The 17848-nt window shown below is 45.4% G+C and overlaps 1 protein-coding gene across 1 annotated transcript in view; it reads left to right on the top strand.

Moving 5' to 3' along the window:
- Positions 1 to 318: 318 nt before the first annotated feature.
- Positions 319 to 17848, top strand: part of LOC120057499 (nectin-3-like protein) — a 36781-nt gene continuing 19251 nt past the window's right edge. The window contains exons 1-2 of the mRNA XM_039006099.1: positions 319 to 727; positions 16332 to 16679. Of these exons, the coding sequence (XP_038862027.1) occupies positions 319 to 727; positions 16332 to 16679 (757 nt within the window). The remainder of the gene's footprint in view (positions 728 to 16331; positions 16680 to 17848) is intronic.

Genomic DNA, 17848 nt, shown 5'->3' on the forward strand with positions numbered 1-17848 from the left:
ATTTAGGTTTCACATTTCTTTCATTCATCTCAGAATAAGGGTCTGTGAATGCCATGGCTGTATGCTTATGTGAAGGATGGATGGATGGAGTTGAAAGAGAGAGAGAGACCTACTCTTTGTAAAGGATTAGGCCGCTCTTCTGTCTGTAGTTTATTAAGATGATCGAACTCCATGAGTCACTCCCCCAAGCCGCTCTCCCCCCGTATTGACCAACCTTTATATAAATATTCTGGAATGGTTTTGCCAGTGTTACCACAACATTATTACAGCATTAGTAAGGCATTATGACACCATTAGCAAAGCACTAGCTTCCACAGTATGAGCCCTGCGTTATCATGGCCATGGCATAACCTCGGCATTAGCAGGCCTGGTTCCTCCATCACCCAGCAGAGACATACTCCCCTGTCTGGTACAGGAGGCCTGGTTCCTCCATCACCCAGCAGAGACATACTCCCCTGTCTGGTACAGGAGGCCTGGTTCCTCCATCACCCAGCAGAGACATACTCCCCTGTCTGGTACAGGAGGCCTGGTTCCTCCATCACCCAGCAGAGACATACTCCCCTGTCTGGTACAGGAGGCCTGGTTCCTCCATCACCCAGCAGAGACATACTCCCCTGTCTGGTACAGGAGGCCTGGTTCCTCCATCACCCAGCAGAGACATACTCCCCTGTCTGGTACAGGAGGCCTGGTTCCTCCATCACCCAGCAGAGACATACTCCCCTGTCTGGTACAGGAGGCCTGTAGGGGATGAGTCCTCCTCCTCCTCCAGACAGAGTTGGCGAGGACTTATGTCAAGTCTCCTGTGCATTCCAATGCTCAGAATTCAGGTGTGTGTGTGTGTGTGTGTGTGTGTGTGTGTGTGTGTGTGTGTGTGTGTGTGTGTGTGTGTGTGTGTGTGTGTGTGTGTGTGTGTGTGTGTGTGTGTGTGTGTGTGTGTGTCAGAGAGAATGGGGGGGGGGGGGGGGGGGACCTGATGCCTCTAGAGCTGCTACTGTGCACACAGTAATGATCTAACCTGTGACCTTGTGTGTAAAAGCAAACACACACATGTAATGACTAAACCTTCTGTCCCTGTGTTCAGCGCTCATGTAACTGTGTGTGTTCAGTGTTTGACAGATGAAGTCCGTGTTAAAGCCCTAGTCTGTTCTCTCTGACTAGAACACCTGCTGTCTGTGCTCGCTGAAGTGGTTCTCCAACCATGTCACCACGTGCATCACCCACCACACAGAGAGTCACTCTGCTCACTCGCCCAATTTCCCCACCATAGGGAGGGAGTTGAGTTAAATGATCAAACTTAATAACAGCCATTTTATATTGGTACTCATGGATCTGTCCTTAGTATGTCCATCAATACACTTGGATATTATAGTATTCTCACAGTGCCTTCAGAAAGTATTCACACCCCTTGACTTTCCCCACATTTTGTGTTACAGCCTGAATTTAAAATGGATGTTGTGTCATTGGCCTACACACAATAACCCATAATGTCAGTGGAATTAATTGAAAATGAAAAGCTGAAATGTCTTAAGTCAATAAGTATTCAACCCCTGTGTTATGGAAAGCCTAAATAAGTTCAGGAGTAAAAATGTGCTTAACCCTCGAGTCAATTTCCGTGGCCCTGCGGAAATGTATTATTATTTAAAAAACTGTCTAACAAGTTACATAGTAAGTTGCATGGACTCACTTGTGTGTGCAATGATAGTGTATAACATGATTTATGAATGACTACGTCTTCTCTGTACCCCACACATAAAATGATCTGTAAGGTCCCTCAGTCAATCAGTGAATTACAAACACAGATTCAACCACAAAGACCAGGGAGGTTTTTCATTGACTCACAAAGAAGGGCACCTATTGGGAGATAAATAAAAAAACAGACATTGCATATCGCTTTGAGCATGGTGAAGTTATTAATTACACTTTGGGATGGTGTATCAATACATCCAGTCACTACAAAGATGCAGGTGTCCTTCCTAACTCCGTTGCCAGAGAGGAAGGAAACCCCTCAGGGATTTCACCATGAGGCCAATGGTGACTTTAAAACAGAGTTTAATGGCTTTGATGGGAGGATGTATCAACATTGTACTTACTTCACAATACTATCCTAAATCACAGAGGGAAAATAAGGAAGTCTGTACAGAAAGAAAATATTCATTTTAGCAATAAGGCACTAAAGTAAAACTGCAAAAAATTTGTCAAGGAAATTAACTGTCATATATACAAAGTGTTATGTTTGGAGGCAAATCCAACACATCACAGAGTACCACTCTTTGTATTTTCTAGCATGGTGGTGGTTGCATCATGTTATGGGTATGCTTGTCATTGGCAAGGACTAAGGAGTTTTTTAGGATAAAATTAACAGAATATACCTAAGTACAGGCAAAATCCTAGAGGAAAACCTGGTCTGCTTTCTAACAGACACTGTGAGACAAATTCACCTTTCAGCAGGACAATAACCTAAAACACAAGGCCAAATATACACTGGAGTTGCTTACCAAGACGACATTGAATGTTCCCGAGTGGCCTACTTACAGTTTTGACTTAAATCGACTTGAAAATCAATGGCAAAACTTGAAAATGGCTGTCAAGCAATAATCAACAACCGACTTGACAGAGCTTGAATAATCTTTTTTTAAATACAAATGTGCAAATATTGTACAATCCTGATTAGACGCCTGGCTTGTGTTCTCTGAGACCTCCTCCAGTGATGACGGAGTCGGATTTCACGCAGGCATTGTTGTAGTAACTATCTAGTTCTAACACATCACAACCTGAGGGACACCTCCCAATGAGTTGATGTCATTAATATAATGTGTTCATGATACATGTATACCCAAATACACTATCAAAGCCACTAACACAAACAATAGTTCCTTCCTATCACTAGCACACAGAGGTATAGTAACACACACACACACACCTGCTGCCACGTGAGTGGTGCATGTGAAGGTAGTGCTGATGGAGGGAGAATGAACACTTGAGTCTCCTCTGGGAACGATCTGTCCTTGCTGCCAGGACTGTGTGTGCGTGTGACAGAGGCTACAGTAGTGCTTCTTCTCTGTGATGAGTATGTGTGTGCTTCTCTTCATGGCTGATTCATTTTGATACAGTAGAAAATGACATTTCATTTGTTTCTCTGAAAGTGCAGTTTTCACACCCGTTTATTAAGGCAGATCATGTCATCACAGGAGCGTTGAGGAGGAAAGCATTGGTTGGCCTTTCCTCTTTCTCCTGACGGTTAGGTGATTACATTGAAGATCATGGTGAAAGAGGCTCTCTTTCCGTCTCTGCTTTTGAGGGAAGCCTAAAAATAACAACAGAGAAGATGAAAGCTCTGATCTCTAGTGGTCTGGTTATTAATAGGATATATAACAATCTATTGCAATATAGCCACCTGACTCCCATTATATAAATCTCCATCTTAAAGTTCCAGTTTCAGTAGTGAGCACCGATACAGCCACTCCTCTCCTGGACAATAGGATGGTTCAGTTCTACAGTTCCCCTCATCAGAACCCATGTCCTGTAGGTCCTCCTCTGTGGATGAAGCTCGACCTCTGCTGGGTTGCAATGTAAATTGTTCTATTGTGGAATTCCTGGCTGAGAATACGGTCACTGTGTGTAACTATCTAACTAAATGAGCCACCAGGAAGTGACACAGCTGCCAGTGATCTTTGACATGTCTAGCAAGAGTCAACAGATGTCCAACAGTAAACACAATACTGTTTCCTCCTTGTAGACCTAAGAGCCTTGCAAAGTCAACTGTGGTCAATGCGTGGCAGGACAGTAATTTGGAAAATTTACAGACCTCTAGTCGTTGCGCTGCAAGCTAGTAAAAAATCTGAGAATTCGGGGAAGGATTACAAAGAGTTTCTGACTGTTTCCCATCCTCTCTGTCTTATCCCACCCCTATAAAATGCCACAACTCAACCGTTAATCTCCAGGGCACGACATGGCCCTGGATGTTCAGAGAATTGTTGCGTTCTTTGATTAAATCCTGTCCTTTAATGAATGGCCATCCTCCTGTTGATTTTCCTCCCCTCCCCCTCTCTTATCTCTGTGCTCAGGTCTTCCCAGGTTCAGAGGTTAGGGTGTTGTTAGGGGGACACTAACGGAAACCGTCTGTTTTCCGTTGGCGGGGGGGGGGCTGGGAGATTGGGCTGGGATTGTTGTTGGCACAACAAAAACAGGCAGAATGTTTGGAGTCAGTTGCCAAGCAATGCTATACAATGACGTCTTCCCACCGGCAGCTTGTTACAATTAGTGATGTCGTTGAGGGGGCTGGCGGCTTGCAGCATGATGGTATTATGATGTTTCGCATGTATTCTATCTGGGACTCATTCCTTCCACTTTTTTTCCTCTTCGCCAGAATCTCTTAGTGATACATTTGTTTCCTCTCCCTCTGTATTCTCCTGTTGCCTCTCCCTCTGTATTCTCCTGTTGCCTCTCCCTCTGTATTCTCCTGTTGCCTCTCCCTCTGTATTCTCCTGTTGCCTCTCCCTCTGGCACTTACATCATATTGCCATATCTCTGCTTTCTCTTCCTCCCGGTTTCTGTCTCGGTCTCCATCTCTTTATCCCTCTCCCGCCTCTCCCCTCTCTTTGTCTGTGTCTGTGGACCGCTGCTGATCTTAATGCTGTGTGTGTGGACAGGACATGTAAATGACTGGAGGGGATGACATGGCTTTAGGGGGGTAGTTCTGATTGTGAAACTGCTCGCTCTGTCCCGGTGTACAAAGGGCTGCTTTTAATTCCTGGATTCAGGTCAGAAGTAGGGCAGGCAGCTATTGCACCAGAATGCACTGATCTTCGGGAACACATGCAAACACTGGCCTGTGTATTATTATGATGGAAAACCAAATGCCGGTTGCTGTGGATTCATGATCAGGTCAACACAGATGTCTGTGAATGCTTAGTTTGATGGCACTGACTAAGCTTGTGTTTTGTTTGGAATGTCTTAGCGGGAGCTGACGTCAATGCTCTTTCAACTAAATACATTTTTCTTTTTCTTTTTACTGTCTCGGTCTCTCCCGACCACACACACACACACACACACACACACACACACACACACACACACACACGATTAATGTTTATTGAAAGACTATGATCATCTTCAGATGACACACACATGAAATGAAGATATCTATACTGAACAAAAATATAAACGCAACATGCAACAATTTAATACAAAGAGTTACAGTTCATATAAGGAAATCAGTCAATTTAAATAAATTCATTAGGTCCTAATCTATGGATTTCACATGACTGGGCAGGGTGCAGCCATGGGTATGCCTGGGAGGGTGTAGGCCCACCCACTGGGGAGCCAGGCCCAGCCAATCAGGAGGAGTTTTTCCCCACAAAAGGGCTTTATTACAGACTAAAATACTCGTCAGTTTCATCAGCTGTCCTGGTGGCTGGTCTCAGACTATCCTGCAGGTTAAGAGTCTGGATGTGGAGGTCCTGGGCTGGCGTGGTTACACATGGTTTGCAGTTGAGGCCAGTTGGACATACTGTCAAATTTTCTAAATGGCTTATGGTAGAGAAATGAACATTCAGATCTCTGGCAACAGCTCTGGTGGACATTCCTGCAGTCATCCTGCCAATTGCACGCTCCCTCAATTTGAGATATCTGTGGCATTGTGTTGTTTGACAAAACTGCACATTTTAGAGTCCCCAGCACAAGGGGTACCTGTGTAATGATCATGCGGTTTAATCAGCTTCTTGACATGCCACACCTGTCAGGTGGATGGATTATCTTGGCAAAGTAGAAATGCTCACTAACAGGGATGTAGACAAATTTGTGTGCCAAATTTGAGAAAATAGCTTTTTGTGCGTATGGAACATTTCTGGGATCATTTATTTCAGCTCTTGAAACATGGGACAAATTTTTTGTTTGTTTTTATGTTGCGTTTATTTTTGTTAAGTATAGTTGAGGTCATCCATGAACACGTACTATGTCACTGGTGTATGTGTATGTGTATATATATATACACTGCTCAAAAAAATAAAGGGAACACTTAAACAACACAATGTAACTCCAAGTCAATCACACTTCTGTGAAATCAAACTGTCCACTTAGGAAGCAACACTGATTGACAGTAAATTTCACATGCTGTTGTGCAAATGGAATAGACAAAAGGTGGAAATTATAGGCAATTAGCAAGACACCCCCAATAAAGGAGTGTTTCTGCAGGTGGTGACCACAGACCACTTCTCAGTTCCTATGCTTCCTGGCTGATGTTTTGGTCACTTTTGAATGCTGGCGGTGCTCTCACTCTAGTGGTAGCATGAGACGGAGTCTACAACCCACACAAGTGGCTCAGGTAGTGCAGCTCATCCAGGATGGCACATCAATGCGAGCTGTGGCAAGAAGGTTTGCTGTGTCTGTCAGCGTAGTGTCCAGAGCATGGAGGCGCTACCAGGAGACATGCCAGTACATCAGGAGACGTGGAGGAGGCCATAGGAGGGCAACAACCCAGCAGCAGGACCGCTACCTCCGCCTTTGTGCAAGGAGGAGCACTGCCAGAGCCCTGCAAAATGACCTCCAGCAGGCCACAAATGTGCATGTGTCTGCTCAAATGGTCAGAAACAGACTCCATGAGGGTGGTATGAGGGCCCGACGTCCACAGGTGGGGGTTGTGCTTACAGCCCAACACCATGCAGGACGTTTGGCATTTGCCAGAGAACACCAAGATTGGCAAATTCGCCACTGGCGCCCTGTGCTCTTCACAAATGAAAGCAGGTTCACACTGAGCACCTGAGCACATGTGACAGACGTGACAGAGTCTGGAGACGCCGTGGAGAACGTTCTGCTGCCTGCAACATCCTCCAGCATGACCGGTTTGGCGGTGGGTCAGTCATGGTGTGGGGTGGCATTTCTTTGTGGGGCCGCACAGCCCTCCGTGGGCTCGCCAGAGGTAGCCTGACTGCCATTAGGTACCGAGATGAGATCCTCAGACCCCTTGTGAGACCATATGCTGACACATGCACATTTGTGGCCTGCTGGAGGTCATTTTGCAGGGCTCTGGCAGTGCTCCTCCTTGCACAAAGGCGGAGGTAGCGGTCCTGCTGCTGGGTTGTTGCCCTCCTACTGCCTCCTCCACGTCTCCTGATGTACTGGCATGTCTCCTGGTAGCGCCTCCATGCTCTGGACACTACGCTGACAGACACAGCAAACCTTCTTGCCACAGCTCGCATTGATGTGCCATCCTGGATGAGCTGCACTACCTGAGCCACTTGTGTGGGTTGTAGACTCCGTCTCATGCTACCACTAGAGTGAGAGCACCGCCAGCATTCAAAAGTGACCAAAACATCAGCCAGGAAGTATAGGAACAGAGAAGTGGTCTGTGGTCACCACCTGCAGAATCACTCCTTTATTGGGGGTGTCTTGCTAATTGCCTATAATTTCCACCTGTTGTCTATTCCATTTGCACAACAGCATGTGAAATTTATTGTCAATCAGTGTTGCTTCCTAAGTGGACAGTTTGATTTCACAGAAGTGTGATTGACTTGGAGTTACATTGTGTTGTTTAAGTGTTCCCTTTATTTTTTTGAGCAGTGTATATATATATATATGTTTTTATGTATTTCTGTTCTTGTCTATTAATGTTCTGTATTATGTCGTGTTTTGTGTGGACCCCAGAAAGAGTAGCTGCTGCTTTCGCAAAAGCTCATGGGGATCCTAATAAAATACAAAATAGCATCCATGGTTAGGCTATATGACTAGCAAGTAGGTATGTGCATCTTTCCCTTTCAAGACGATTCGATATGTATCTATATACATGGGCTGGATACGATACCGGAACGATTTAGTGGGAAACGTTTCGGTTGCATGAACAAATTCATTTTCCATTCTAAATTAAAATCATCTGCTGATGGAGCTCATGAGCAGGGCCTCCCTGAGCAGGGTCTGTCTGAGCAGGGTCTGTCTGAGCAGGGTCTGTCTGAGCAGGGTCTGTCTGAGCAGGGTCTGTCTGAGCAGGGTCTGTCTGAGCAGGCTCTGTCTGAGCAGGCTCTGTCTGAGCAGGCTCTGTCTGAGCAGGCTCTGTCTGAGCTGGCAGATTAAGTGTTTGAGCTAGAAATGCATCAATATTTATCGTTTACAAATTAGCTGTGACAGCCAATGAATATTTGGATTTCCTCGGAAACGTGATTCAGCATTATACAGGGTAAAATTAATTAATTAAATTAATAATTTAATATCTAAAATTGACCATATACACTGATTGTTTAAAGCAAAACTACAAAAACTATTGCTGATGGTGAACCTGGACAATCTAAGCCCCGTTCAGCAGATAGCCTATAGCTAGATTAGGTGTGTCTCCAGGAGCTTACTTTTATTCTGGCAAAACACAATTTTCTACTTTGCATAGAAAACAATAATTTACCTAGCAAAGTACATAGATGGTCACTCAACTAATAAAGCTTAATATCACGCAAGCCATTTTAGCATTTGAATGCTGAATGTGCCGCGCAGATGTACAAGATCAGGAACATGCTGCCTACCTCGCGTTAGTTAGCGTGTGCGAAGCTGGGCACAAAGTACAGTTTGACTAGGCTACTGATATTGCGTGGAGAGGACGGATCAATTGGCGATTTGTAACATTTTAATACATTTTTGGACCCTGCATGTTAGATTTGGATCGGTTTAGGGTCTGCGGACCGACGCAGTCATATCTTAAATATTTGAATCATGTCTTAAACATTTCAATCGGGGACCGATGCGTTTCGGTAAATCAACACATCTTTACTAGCTAGGTGTGTGCATGGCTGTGTGTGTTGTGCACTCGTGTTTGTCAGAGACACCGCAGCTGTTGTAATACTAGCAGGTTGTCCTCACATGTCCTCTTTACCTATTAGCATACTTCTACACGTACATAGGCTCTGCATGTGTTTTTATGTGTGAAAATGGCACCAACAGAGATGGCTGCCGTGCTTCTAGCTCTTAGGAAACTCTGCAGTATTTTTTTAAATGTATAATTTCTTACATTATTAGCCCAGAAATGTTTTTGTTATTACATACAGCCGGGAAGAACTATTGGGTATCAGAGCAGCGGTAACTCACAAGCACTACCAGTATTACAACCAGGAACACGACTTTCCAGAATAGGATCCTTTGTTCACACCCCCCAGGGCAATTTAACTGATTCCAGAGGCTGACCCTAAACCACGCCGGCGGAGGAGAGGTACTCAGTGGTCTTCCTGTCCGACTTAGGTGTGCATACCACCCACCACTTCCGAGTATATTACTCTCTAATGTTCAGTCTCTGGATAATAAAGTTGACGAGCTTAGGGCGAGGATTTCTTTCCAGAGAGACATCAGGGATTGTAACATACTCTGTTTCACGGAAACATGGCTCTCTCGGGATCTACTTTCTGAGTCTGTCCAGCCAGTTGGGTTCTCAGTTCATCGCGCAGACAGGAATAATATCTCTCTGGGAAGAAGGGCGGGGTGTATGTTTCATGATTAACGACTCATGGTGTGATTGTGATAACGTACAGGAACTCAAGTCCTTTTGTTCACCCAACCTAGAATACCTCATAATCAAATGCCGACCGTATTATCGCGCAAGAGAATTATCTTCGGTTATAGTCACAGCCGTGTATATCCCCCCTCAAGACGATACCACCACGGCCCTCAAATAATTTCACTGGACTTTATGCAAACTGGAAACCACATATCCCGAGGCCGTATTTATTGTAGCTGGGGATTTTAACAAAGCAAATTTGATAAAAAGGCTGCTGAAGTTCTATCAACACATTGACTGTAGTACTCGCGCTGCTAAAACACTCGACCACTGCTCCAACTTCTGGGATGCATACAAGGCCCTCCCCCACCCTCCTTTTGGAAAATCTGACCACGACTCCATTTTGCTCCTCCCTTCCTATAGGCAGAAACTCAAACAGGAAATACCTGTGCTAAGGACTATGCAATACTGGTCTGACCAATCGGAATCCACATTCAAGATTGTTTTGATCACACAGACATATGTTCCAGGTAGCCTCTGACAATAACATTGACGAAATATACTGATACGGTGTACCCACTATGACTATTAAAATCTATTCTAACCAGAAACCGTGGATAGATGGCAGCATTCACGCTGAAAGCGTGAACCACCACATTTAACCATGTCAAGGTGACTGGGAATATGGCAGAATACAAAGTGTAGTTATTCCCTCACCAAGGCAATCAAACAGGCAAAACGTCAATATAGAGACAAAGTGGAGTCGCAATTCAACGGCTCAGATATGAGACGTATGTGGCAGGGTCTACAGACAATCACGGACTACAAAAGGAAAACAAGCCACGTCGCAGACACCGACGTCTTGCTTCCGGACAAGCTCAACACCTTCTTCGGCCGCTTTGAGGATAACACAGTGCCACCGATGCAGCCCGCTATCAAGGACTGTGGGCTTCACTTCTCCGTGGCCGACGTGCCTAAGACATTTAAGTGTTAACCCTCGCATGGCTGCCGACCCAGACGGCATCCCTAGCCGCATCCTCAGCATGCACAGACCAGCTGGCTGGTGTGTTTACAGACATATTCAATATCTCCCTATCCCAGTCTCTTGTCACCACATGCTTCAAGATGGCCACCATTTTTCCTGTACCCAAGAAGGCAAAGGTAACTGAACTAAATTATCGCCCCGTAGCACTCACTTCTGTCATCATGAAGTGCTTTGAGAGACTAGTCAAGGATCTACCTTACCTGTTACCCTAGACCCATCAATTTGCTTACCGCCCCAATAGATCCACAGACGATGCAATCACACTACACACAGCCCTATCCCATCTGGACAAGAGGAATACCTATGTAAAAATGCTGTTCATTGACACTAGCTCAGCATTCAACACCATAGTACCGTCCAAGCTCATCTTTATGCTCGACGCCCTGGGTCTGCCCTGTGCAACTGGGTCCTGGACTTCCTGATGGGCCGCCCCCAGGTGGTGAAGGTAGGAAACATCACCTCCACTCCGCTGATCCTTAACACTAGGGCCCCACAAGGGTGCGTGCTTAGCCCCCTCCTGTACTCCCTGTTAACCCATGGCTGCGTGGCCACGCACGCCTCCAACTCAATCATCAAGATTTCAGACAACCCAACAGTAGCATGCTTGATTACCAACAATGACGAGACAGCCTATGGGGAGGAAGTGAGGGCTCTGGGAGTAACCAGGAAAATAACCTCTCACTCAACGTCAACAAATCAAAGGAGATGATCGTGGACTTCAGGAAACAGCAGAGGGAGCACCCCCCATCCACATCGACGAGACCGCAGTGGAGAAGGTGGAAAGCTTCAAGTTCCTCGGTGTACACATCATTGACAAACTGAAATGGTCCACCCACACAGACGGTGTGGTGAAGAGGTGCAACAGCACTTATTCAACCTCAGGAGGCTGAAGAAATTTGGGTAGGCACATAAAACCCTCACAAACGTTAACAAATGCACAATTGAGAGCGTCCTCTCGGGCTGTAGGGCTCTCCAGAGGGTGGTGCGGTCTGCCCAACGCATCATTGGGGATAAACTAAACCTGCACTCCAGGACACTTACATTACCCGATGTCACAGGAATGCCAAAAATATAATCAAAGACAACAACCACCTGAGCCACTGCCTGTTCACACCGCTATCATCCAGAAGGCGAGGTCAGACAGGTGCTTCAAAGCTGGGACCGAGAGACTGAAAAACAGCTTCTATCTCCAAGCCATCAGACTGTAAATAGCCATAACTAGCACATTAGAGGCTGCTGCCCTATATACAGTTGAAGTCGGAAGTTTACATACGTCTTAGCCAAATACATTTCAACTCAGTTTTTCACAATTCCTGATATTTAATCCAAGTAAAAATTCCCTGTCTTATGTCAGTTACGATCACCGCTTTATTTTAAGAATGTGAAATGTCAGAATAATAGAGAGAATGATTTATTTTAGCTTTTTTATTTCTTTCATCACATTCCCAGTGGGTCAGAAGTTTACAAACACTCAAATAGTATTTTGTTAGCATTGCCTTTAAATTGTTTAACTTGGGTCAAACGTTTTGGGTAGCCTTCCACAAACTTCCCACAATAAGTTGGGTGAATTTTTGTCCATTCCTCCTGACAGAGCTGGTGTAACTGAGTCAGGTTTGTAGGCCTCCTTGCACACACTTTTTCAGTTCTGCCCACAAATGTTCTATAGGATTGAGGTCAGGGCTTTGTGATGGCCACTCCAATACCTTGAATTTGTTGTCCTTAAGCCATTTTGCCACAACTTTGGAAGTATGCAGGGGGTCATTGTCCATTTGGAAGACCCATTTGCGACCAAGCTTTAACTTCCTGACTGATGTCTTGAGATGTTGCTTCAATATATCCACATAATTTTCCTCCTCATGATGCCATCTATTTTGTGAAGTGTACCAGTCCCTCCTGCAGCAAAGCACCCCCACAACATGATGCTGCCACCCCCGTGCTTCACGGTTGGGATGGTTCTTCGGCTTACAAGCCTCCCCCTTTTTCCTCCAAACATAACGATGGTCATTATGACCAAATAGTTCTATTTTTGTTTCATCAGACCAGAGGACATTTCTCCAAAAAGTACTATCTTTGTCCCCATGTGCAGTTGCAAACCGTAGTCTGGATTTTTTATGGCGGTTTTGGAGCAGTGGCTTCTTCCTTGCTGAGCGGCCTTTCAGGTTATGTCGATATAGGACTCGTTTTACTGTGGATATAGATACTTTTGTACTTGTTTCCTCCAGCATCTTCACAAGGTCCTTTGCTGATGTTCTTGGATTGATTTGTGCTTTTCGCACCAAAATACGTTCATCTCTAGGAGACAGAACGCGTCTCCTTCCTGAGTGGTATGACGGCTGCGTGGTCCCGTGGTGTTTATACTTGCGTACTATTGTTTGTACAGATGAACATGGTACCTTCAGGCTTTTGGAAATTGCCCCCAAGGATGAACCAGACTTGTGGAGGTCTACAATTTTGTTTCTGAGGTCTTGGCTGATTTCTTTTGATTTTCCCATGATGTCAAGCAAAGAGGCACTGAGTTTGAAGGTAGGCCTTGAAATACATCCACAGGTACACCTCCAATTGACTCAGGCTACTTGACATAATTTATCAGAAGCTTCTAAAGCCATGACATCATTTTCTGGAATTTTCCAAGCTGTTTAAAGTCACAGTCAACTTAGTGTTTGTAAACTTCTGACCCACTGGAATTGTGATACAGTGAATTATAAGTTAAATAATCTGTCTGTAAACAATTGTTGGAAAAATGACTTGTGTCATGCACAAAGTAGATGTCCTAACAGATTTGCCAAAACTGTTAACAAGAAATTTGTGGAGTGGTTGAAAAACGAGTTTTAATGACTCCAACCTAAGTGTATGTAAACTTCTGACTTCAAATGTACATAGACTTGAATCACTGGCCACTTTAATAAATGGAACACTAGTCACTAATAATGTTTAAATATTTTGCATTACTCATCTCATATGTATATACTGTATTCTATCCAACTGTATCTTAGTCTATGCCGCTCTGACATTGCTCGTCCATATATTTATATATTCTTAATTCCATTCCTTAACTTAGATTTGTGTGTATTGGGGATATGTTGTGAAATTGTTAGATATTGCTGTTCTGTCAGAGCCAGAAACACAAGCATTTCGCTACACCCGCAATAACATCTGCTAAACACGTCGTTTATGTGACCAATAAAAAAGTGGTCAGATGAAGCAGATGCTAAACTACAGGACTGTTTTGCTATCACAGACTAGAACATGTTCCGGGATTCTTCCAATGGCATTGAGGAGTACACCACATCAGTCACTGGCTTTATCAATAAGTGCATTGAGGACGTCGTCCCCACAGTTACTGTACGTATATACCCCAACCAGAAGTCATGGATTACAGGCAACATTCGCACTGAGCTAAAGGGTAGAGCTGCCGCTTTCAAGGTGCGGACTCTAACCCAGAAGCTTACAAGAAATCCTGCTATGCCCTGCGACGAAACATCAAACAGGCAAAGCGTCAATACAGGGCTAAGATTGAATCATACTACACCGGCTCCGACGCTCGTCTTATGTGGCAGGGCTTGCAAACTATTACAGACTACAAAGGGAAGCACAGCTGCGGGCTGCCCAGTGACACAAGCCTACCAGACGAGCTAAATCACTTCTATGCTCGCTTTGAGGCAAGCAACACTGAGGCATGCATGAGAGCATCAGCTGTTCAGGACGACTGTGTGATCACGCTCTCCGTAGCCGACGTGAGTAAGACCTTTAAACAGGTCAACATACACAAGGCTGCGGAGCCAGACGGATTACCAGGACTTGTGCTCCGGGCATGTGCTGACCAACTGGCAGGTGTCTTCACTGACATTTTCAACATGTCCCTGATTGAGTCTGTAATACCAACATGTTTCAAGCAGACCACCATAGTCCCTGTGCCCAAGAACGCAAAGGCAACCTGCCTAAATGACTACAGACCCGTAGCACTCACGTCTGTAGCCATGAAGTGCTTTGAAAGGTTGGTAATGGCTCACATCAACACCATTATCCCAGAAACCCTAGACCTACTCCAATTTGCATACCGCCCAAACAGATCCACAGATGATGCAATCTCTATTGCACTCCACACTGCCCTTTCCCACCTGGACAAAAGGAACACCTATGTGAGAATGCTATTCATTGACTACAGCTCAATGTTCAACACCATAGTACCCTCAAAGCTCATCACTAAGCTAAGGATCCTGGGACTAAACACCTCCCTCTGCAACTGGATCCTGGACTTCCTGACGGGCCGCCCCCAGGTGGTGAGCGTAGGCAGCAACACATCTGCCACGCTGCATCTCAACACTGGAGCTCCCCAGGGGTGCGTGCTCAGTCCCCTCCTGTACTCCCTGTTCACCCACAACTGCATGGCCAGGCACGACTCCAACACCATCATTAAGTTTGCAGACGACACAACAGTGGTAGGCCTGATCACCGACAACGACGAGACAGCCTATAGGGAGGAGGTCGGAGACCTGGCCGGGTGGTTCCAGAATATCACCTATCCCTCAACGTAACCAAGACTAAGGAGATCATTGTGGACTACAGGAAAAGGAGGACTGAGCACTCCCCCATTCTCATCGACGGGGCTGTAGTGGAGCAGGTTGAGCGCTTCAAGTTCCTTGGTGTCCACATCAACAACAAACTAGAATGGTCCAAACACACCAAGACAGTCGTGAAAAGATCTGGCATAGGTTCTACAGCTGCAACATCGAGAGCATCCTGACTGGTTGCATCAATCCTGGTACGGCAACTGCTCGGCCTCTGACCGCAAGGCACTACAGAGGGTAATGCGTATGGCCCAGTACATCACTGGGGCTAAGCTGCCTGCCATCCAGGACCTCTACACCAGGCGGTGTCAGAGGAAGGCCCTAAAAATTGTCAAAGACCCCAGCCACCCCAGTCATAGACTGTTCTCTCTACTACCGCATGGCAAGCGGTACCGGAGTGCCAAGTCTAGGACAAAAATGCTTCTCAACAGTTTTTACCCCCAAGCCATAAGACTACTGAACAGGTAATCAAATGGCTACCCGGACTATCTGCATTGTGTCCCACCCACCACCCGCTCAACCCCTCTTTTACGCTACTGCTACTCTCTGTTCATCATATATGCATAGCCACTTTAACCATATCTACATGTACATACTACCTCAATCAGCCTGATTTAACCGGTGTCTGTATGTAGCCTCGCTACTTTTTATAGCCTCGCTACTACTGTATATAGCCTGTCTTTTTACTGTTGTTTTATCTCTTTACCTACCTATTGTTCACCTAATACCTTTTTTGCACTATTGGTTAGAGCCTGTAAGTAAGCATTTCACTGTAAGGTCTACACCTGTTGTATTCAGCGCACGTGACAAACTTTGATTTGAATAACATCTGCTAACCACGTGTATGTCACCAATAACATCTGCTAACCACGTGTATGTGACCAATAACGTCTGCTAACCACGTGTATGTGACCAATACAATGTGATGTTATTAGAGTAAATGATGTCCAACTGAGAGACAGATGGAGGGTGTAGTGTGTCGAGGGGAAGTCCGTATGCTATTGCCACAGTCCTTTATTGCCGTCATCATTGGGTATATTACATTTACAGTCATACACATTGCACACAGGCTTATGTTTCACTGCCCAAGATAAGTACAACTCTTTTGATTACACTTTGACTAACCACAGGGGAATGTGGTTATTCTTTTCTTTTGATTCTTACAGTAGTTCTTCAGAAAAAATTGGAATAAACTGATTGTTGATGGTGAAACTAATCGTTTTCTTTCATTCTCTCCCTCTCTGTGCTCCAGGTGTGGGGGGCAGTCAGGTGTTGGTTCCCCAGAAGGTGAGTGCTGTATTGGGGAAGAATGTGACGTTGGGCTGTAGCGTGGAGGTGGGGGCCAACCTCAGTCTTACCCAGAGTTCCTGGGAGCGCCGGCTCCCCACAGGCTCGGTGACTGTGGCGGTGTACAATCCCGTGTTTGGCATCTCGATCCCCCCAAACTATGTGCGCCGCCTGTCCTTCCGCTCGCCCTCCTCCCATGACGCCACCATCGTACTGGAGGATGTGGGCTTTGAGGACATTGGAGTGTACACCTGCAAGGTGGCCACCTTCCCCCTGGGCAACACACAGGCCTCCACCACTGTCAGCGTGCTCGGTAGGAGTGTGTGTGCTTGTGTTGGGGTGTGTGTGTGTGTGTGTGTGTGTGTGTGTGGGTTCCAATTAGAGCTGGGACGATAAACCGGAAATTATTGACACTGACTATACCGATCACTTATCGCAGGCATTTTGCTAATATTGTTCATTATAAGTAACCTATACTAGAGAAATGTGAAGTTTGAAATTAAATAAGTTTGCTAATATGGGTGATTGTTAATGGGACAATTGATGGCTACAACTAGTAGTTTAAAAGATCATTTTAAATAATAATTATCTCATTAATTCAGGCAATTTATCACAATATGAATTTTTGGCCATATGACCCACCTCTAGTGTCTGTGTCTGTGCAACACACCTCTTGTAAGTGTGTGTTTGTATGGCTGATGGTGTGCTTGTAATATTTTGAAACGTAATCCTGTATCTTAGTAAAGAGCCTCTTGTAAAAATTTATGAACTACACATGGCCATTGTGGGGGAGAGGATCCTACTCATGTCACTGGGCCAGAGGGAGAGTGGTAAGACAAAGTGTGGAGAGAAAGGATGGAAGGTAGTGAGGAGGAGTGGTTGGAATAAGGGTTGGTTGAAGGGGCATTGCAATGAGAACGGTATGACAGTTGGCTACAGTTGCGTGAGAGGAGGGGTGAAGGAATGGGAACGAGGGAGCGAGGGAGGGGTGTACAGGAACAGGGTGCTATAATTGGAGCTAGAGGAATGTGGTGGGCAATACGTTTTGTTTGTCTGTTGCACAATTGAGACGCCCCTCTTTTAAAGGATCCCGGGGAGTAAGAGTCGGGGTTAGATAGATGTATTATTCCAGGCAAGGCCATGACTTACACACACTGTTTTTGAATGGTTACAGGAAGTCCCTGAGCTGCTACTGCGTAGTAGGACAGGGGAAAGGAGGGAGATGGAAAGGGGGGCGGCGGTTGAAAGAAAGAGTGATGGAAACAAGAGCTTGAATAACTGAACCACTTCCAGACCCTACTCAGGAACTCTGCTTCCCTAGAGCAGGTGGCCCACGGGCCATATTCGGCCCGCTGGTGATTTTATTTGGCCCCTGAGCAAAAACAACAAAATCGGAATATATATATTTGTATATTTAGAATTTTCATTTTTGGATGTAAGACTGTAAAATCACCAGAAAATCATCTCAAAGTGATGTTAATT

Source organism: Salvelinus namaycush, chromosome 12 (assembly GCF_016432855.1).
Source record: "Salvelinus namaycush isolate Seneca chromosome 12, SaNama_1.0, whole genome shotgun sequence".
In the NCBI taxonomy this organism is placed as follows: domain Eukaryota; kingdom Metazoa; phylum Chordata; class Actinopteri; order Salmoniformes; family Salmonidae; genus Salvelinus; species Salvelinus namaycush.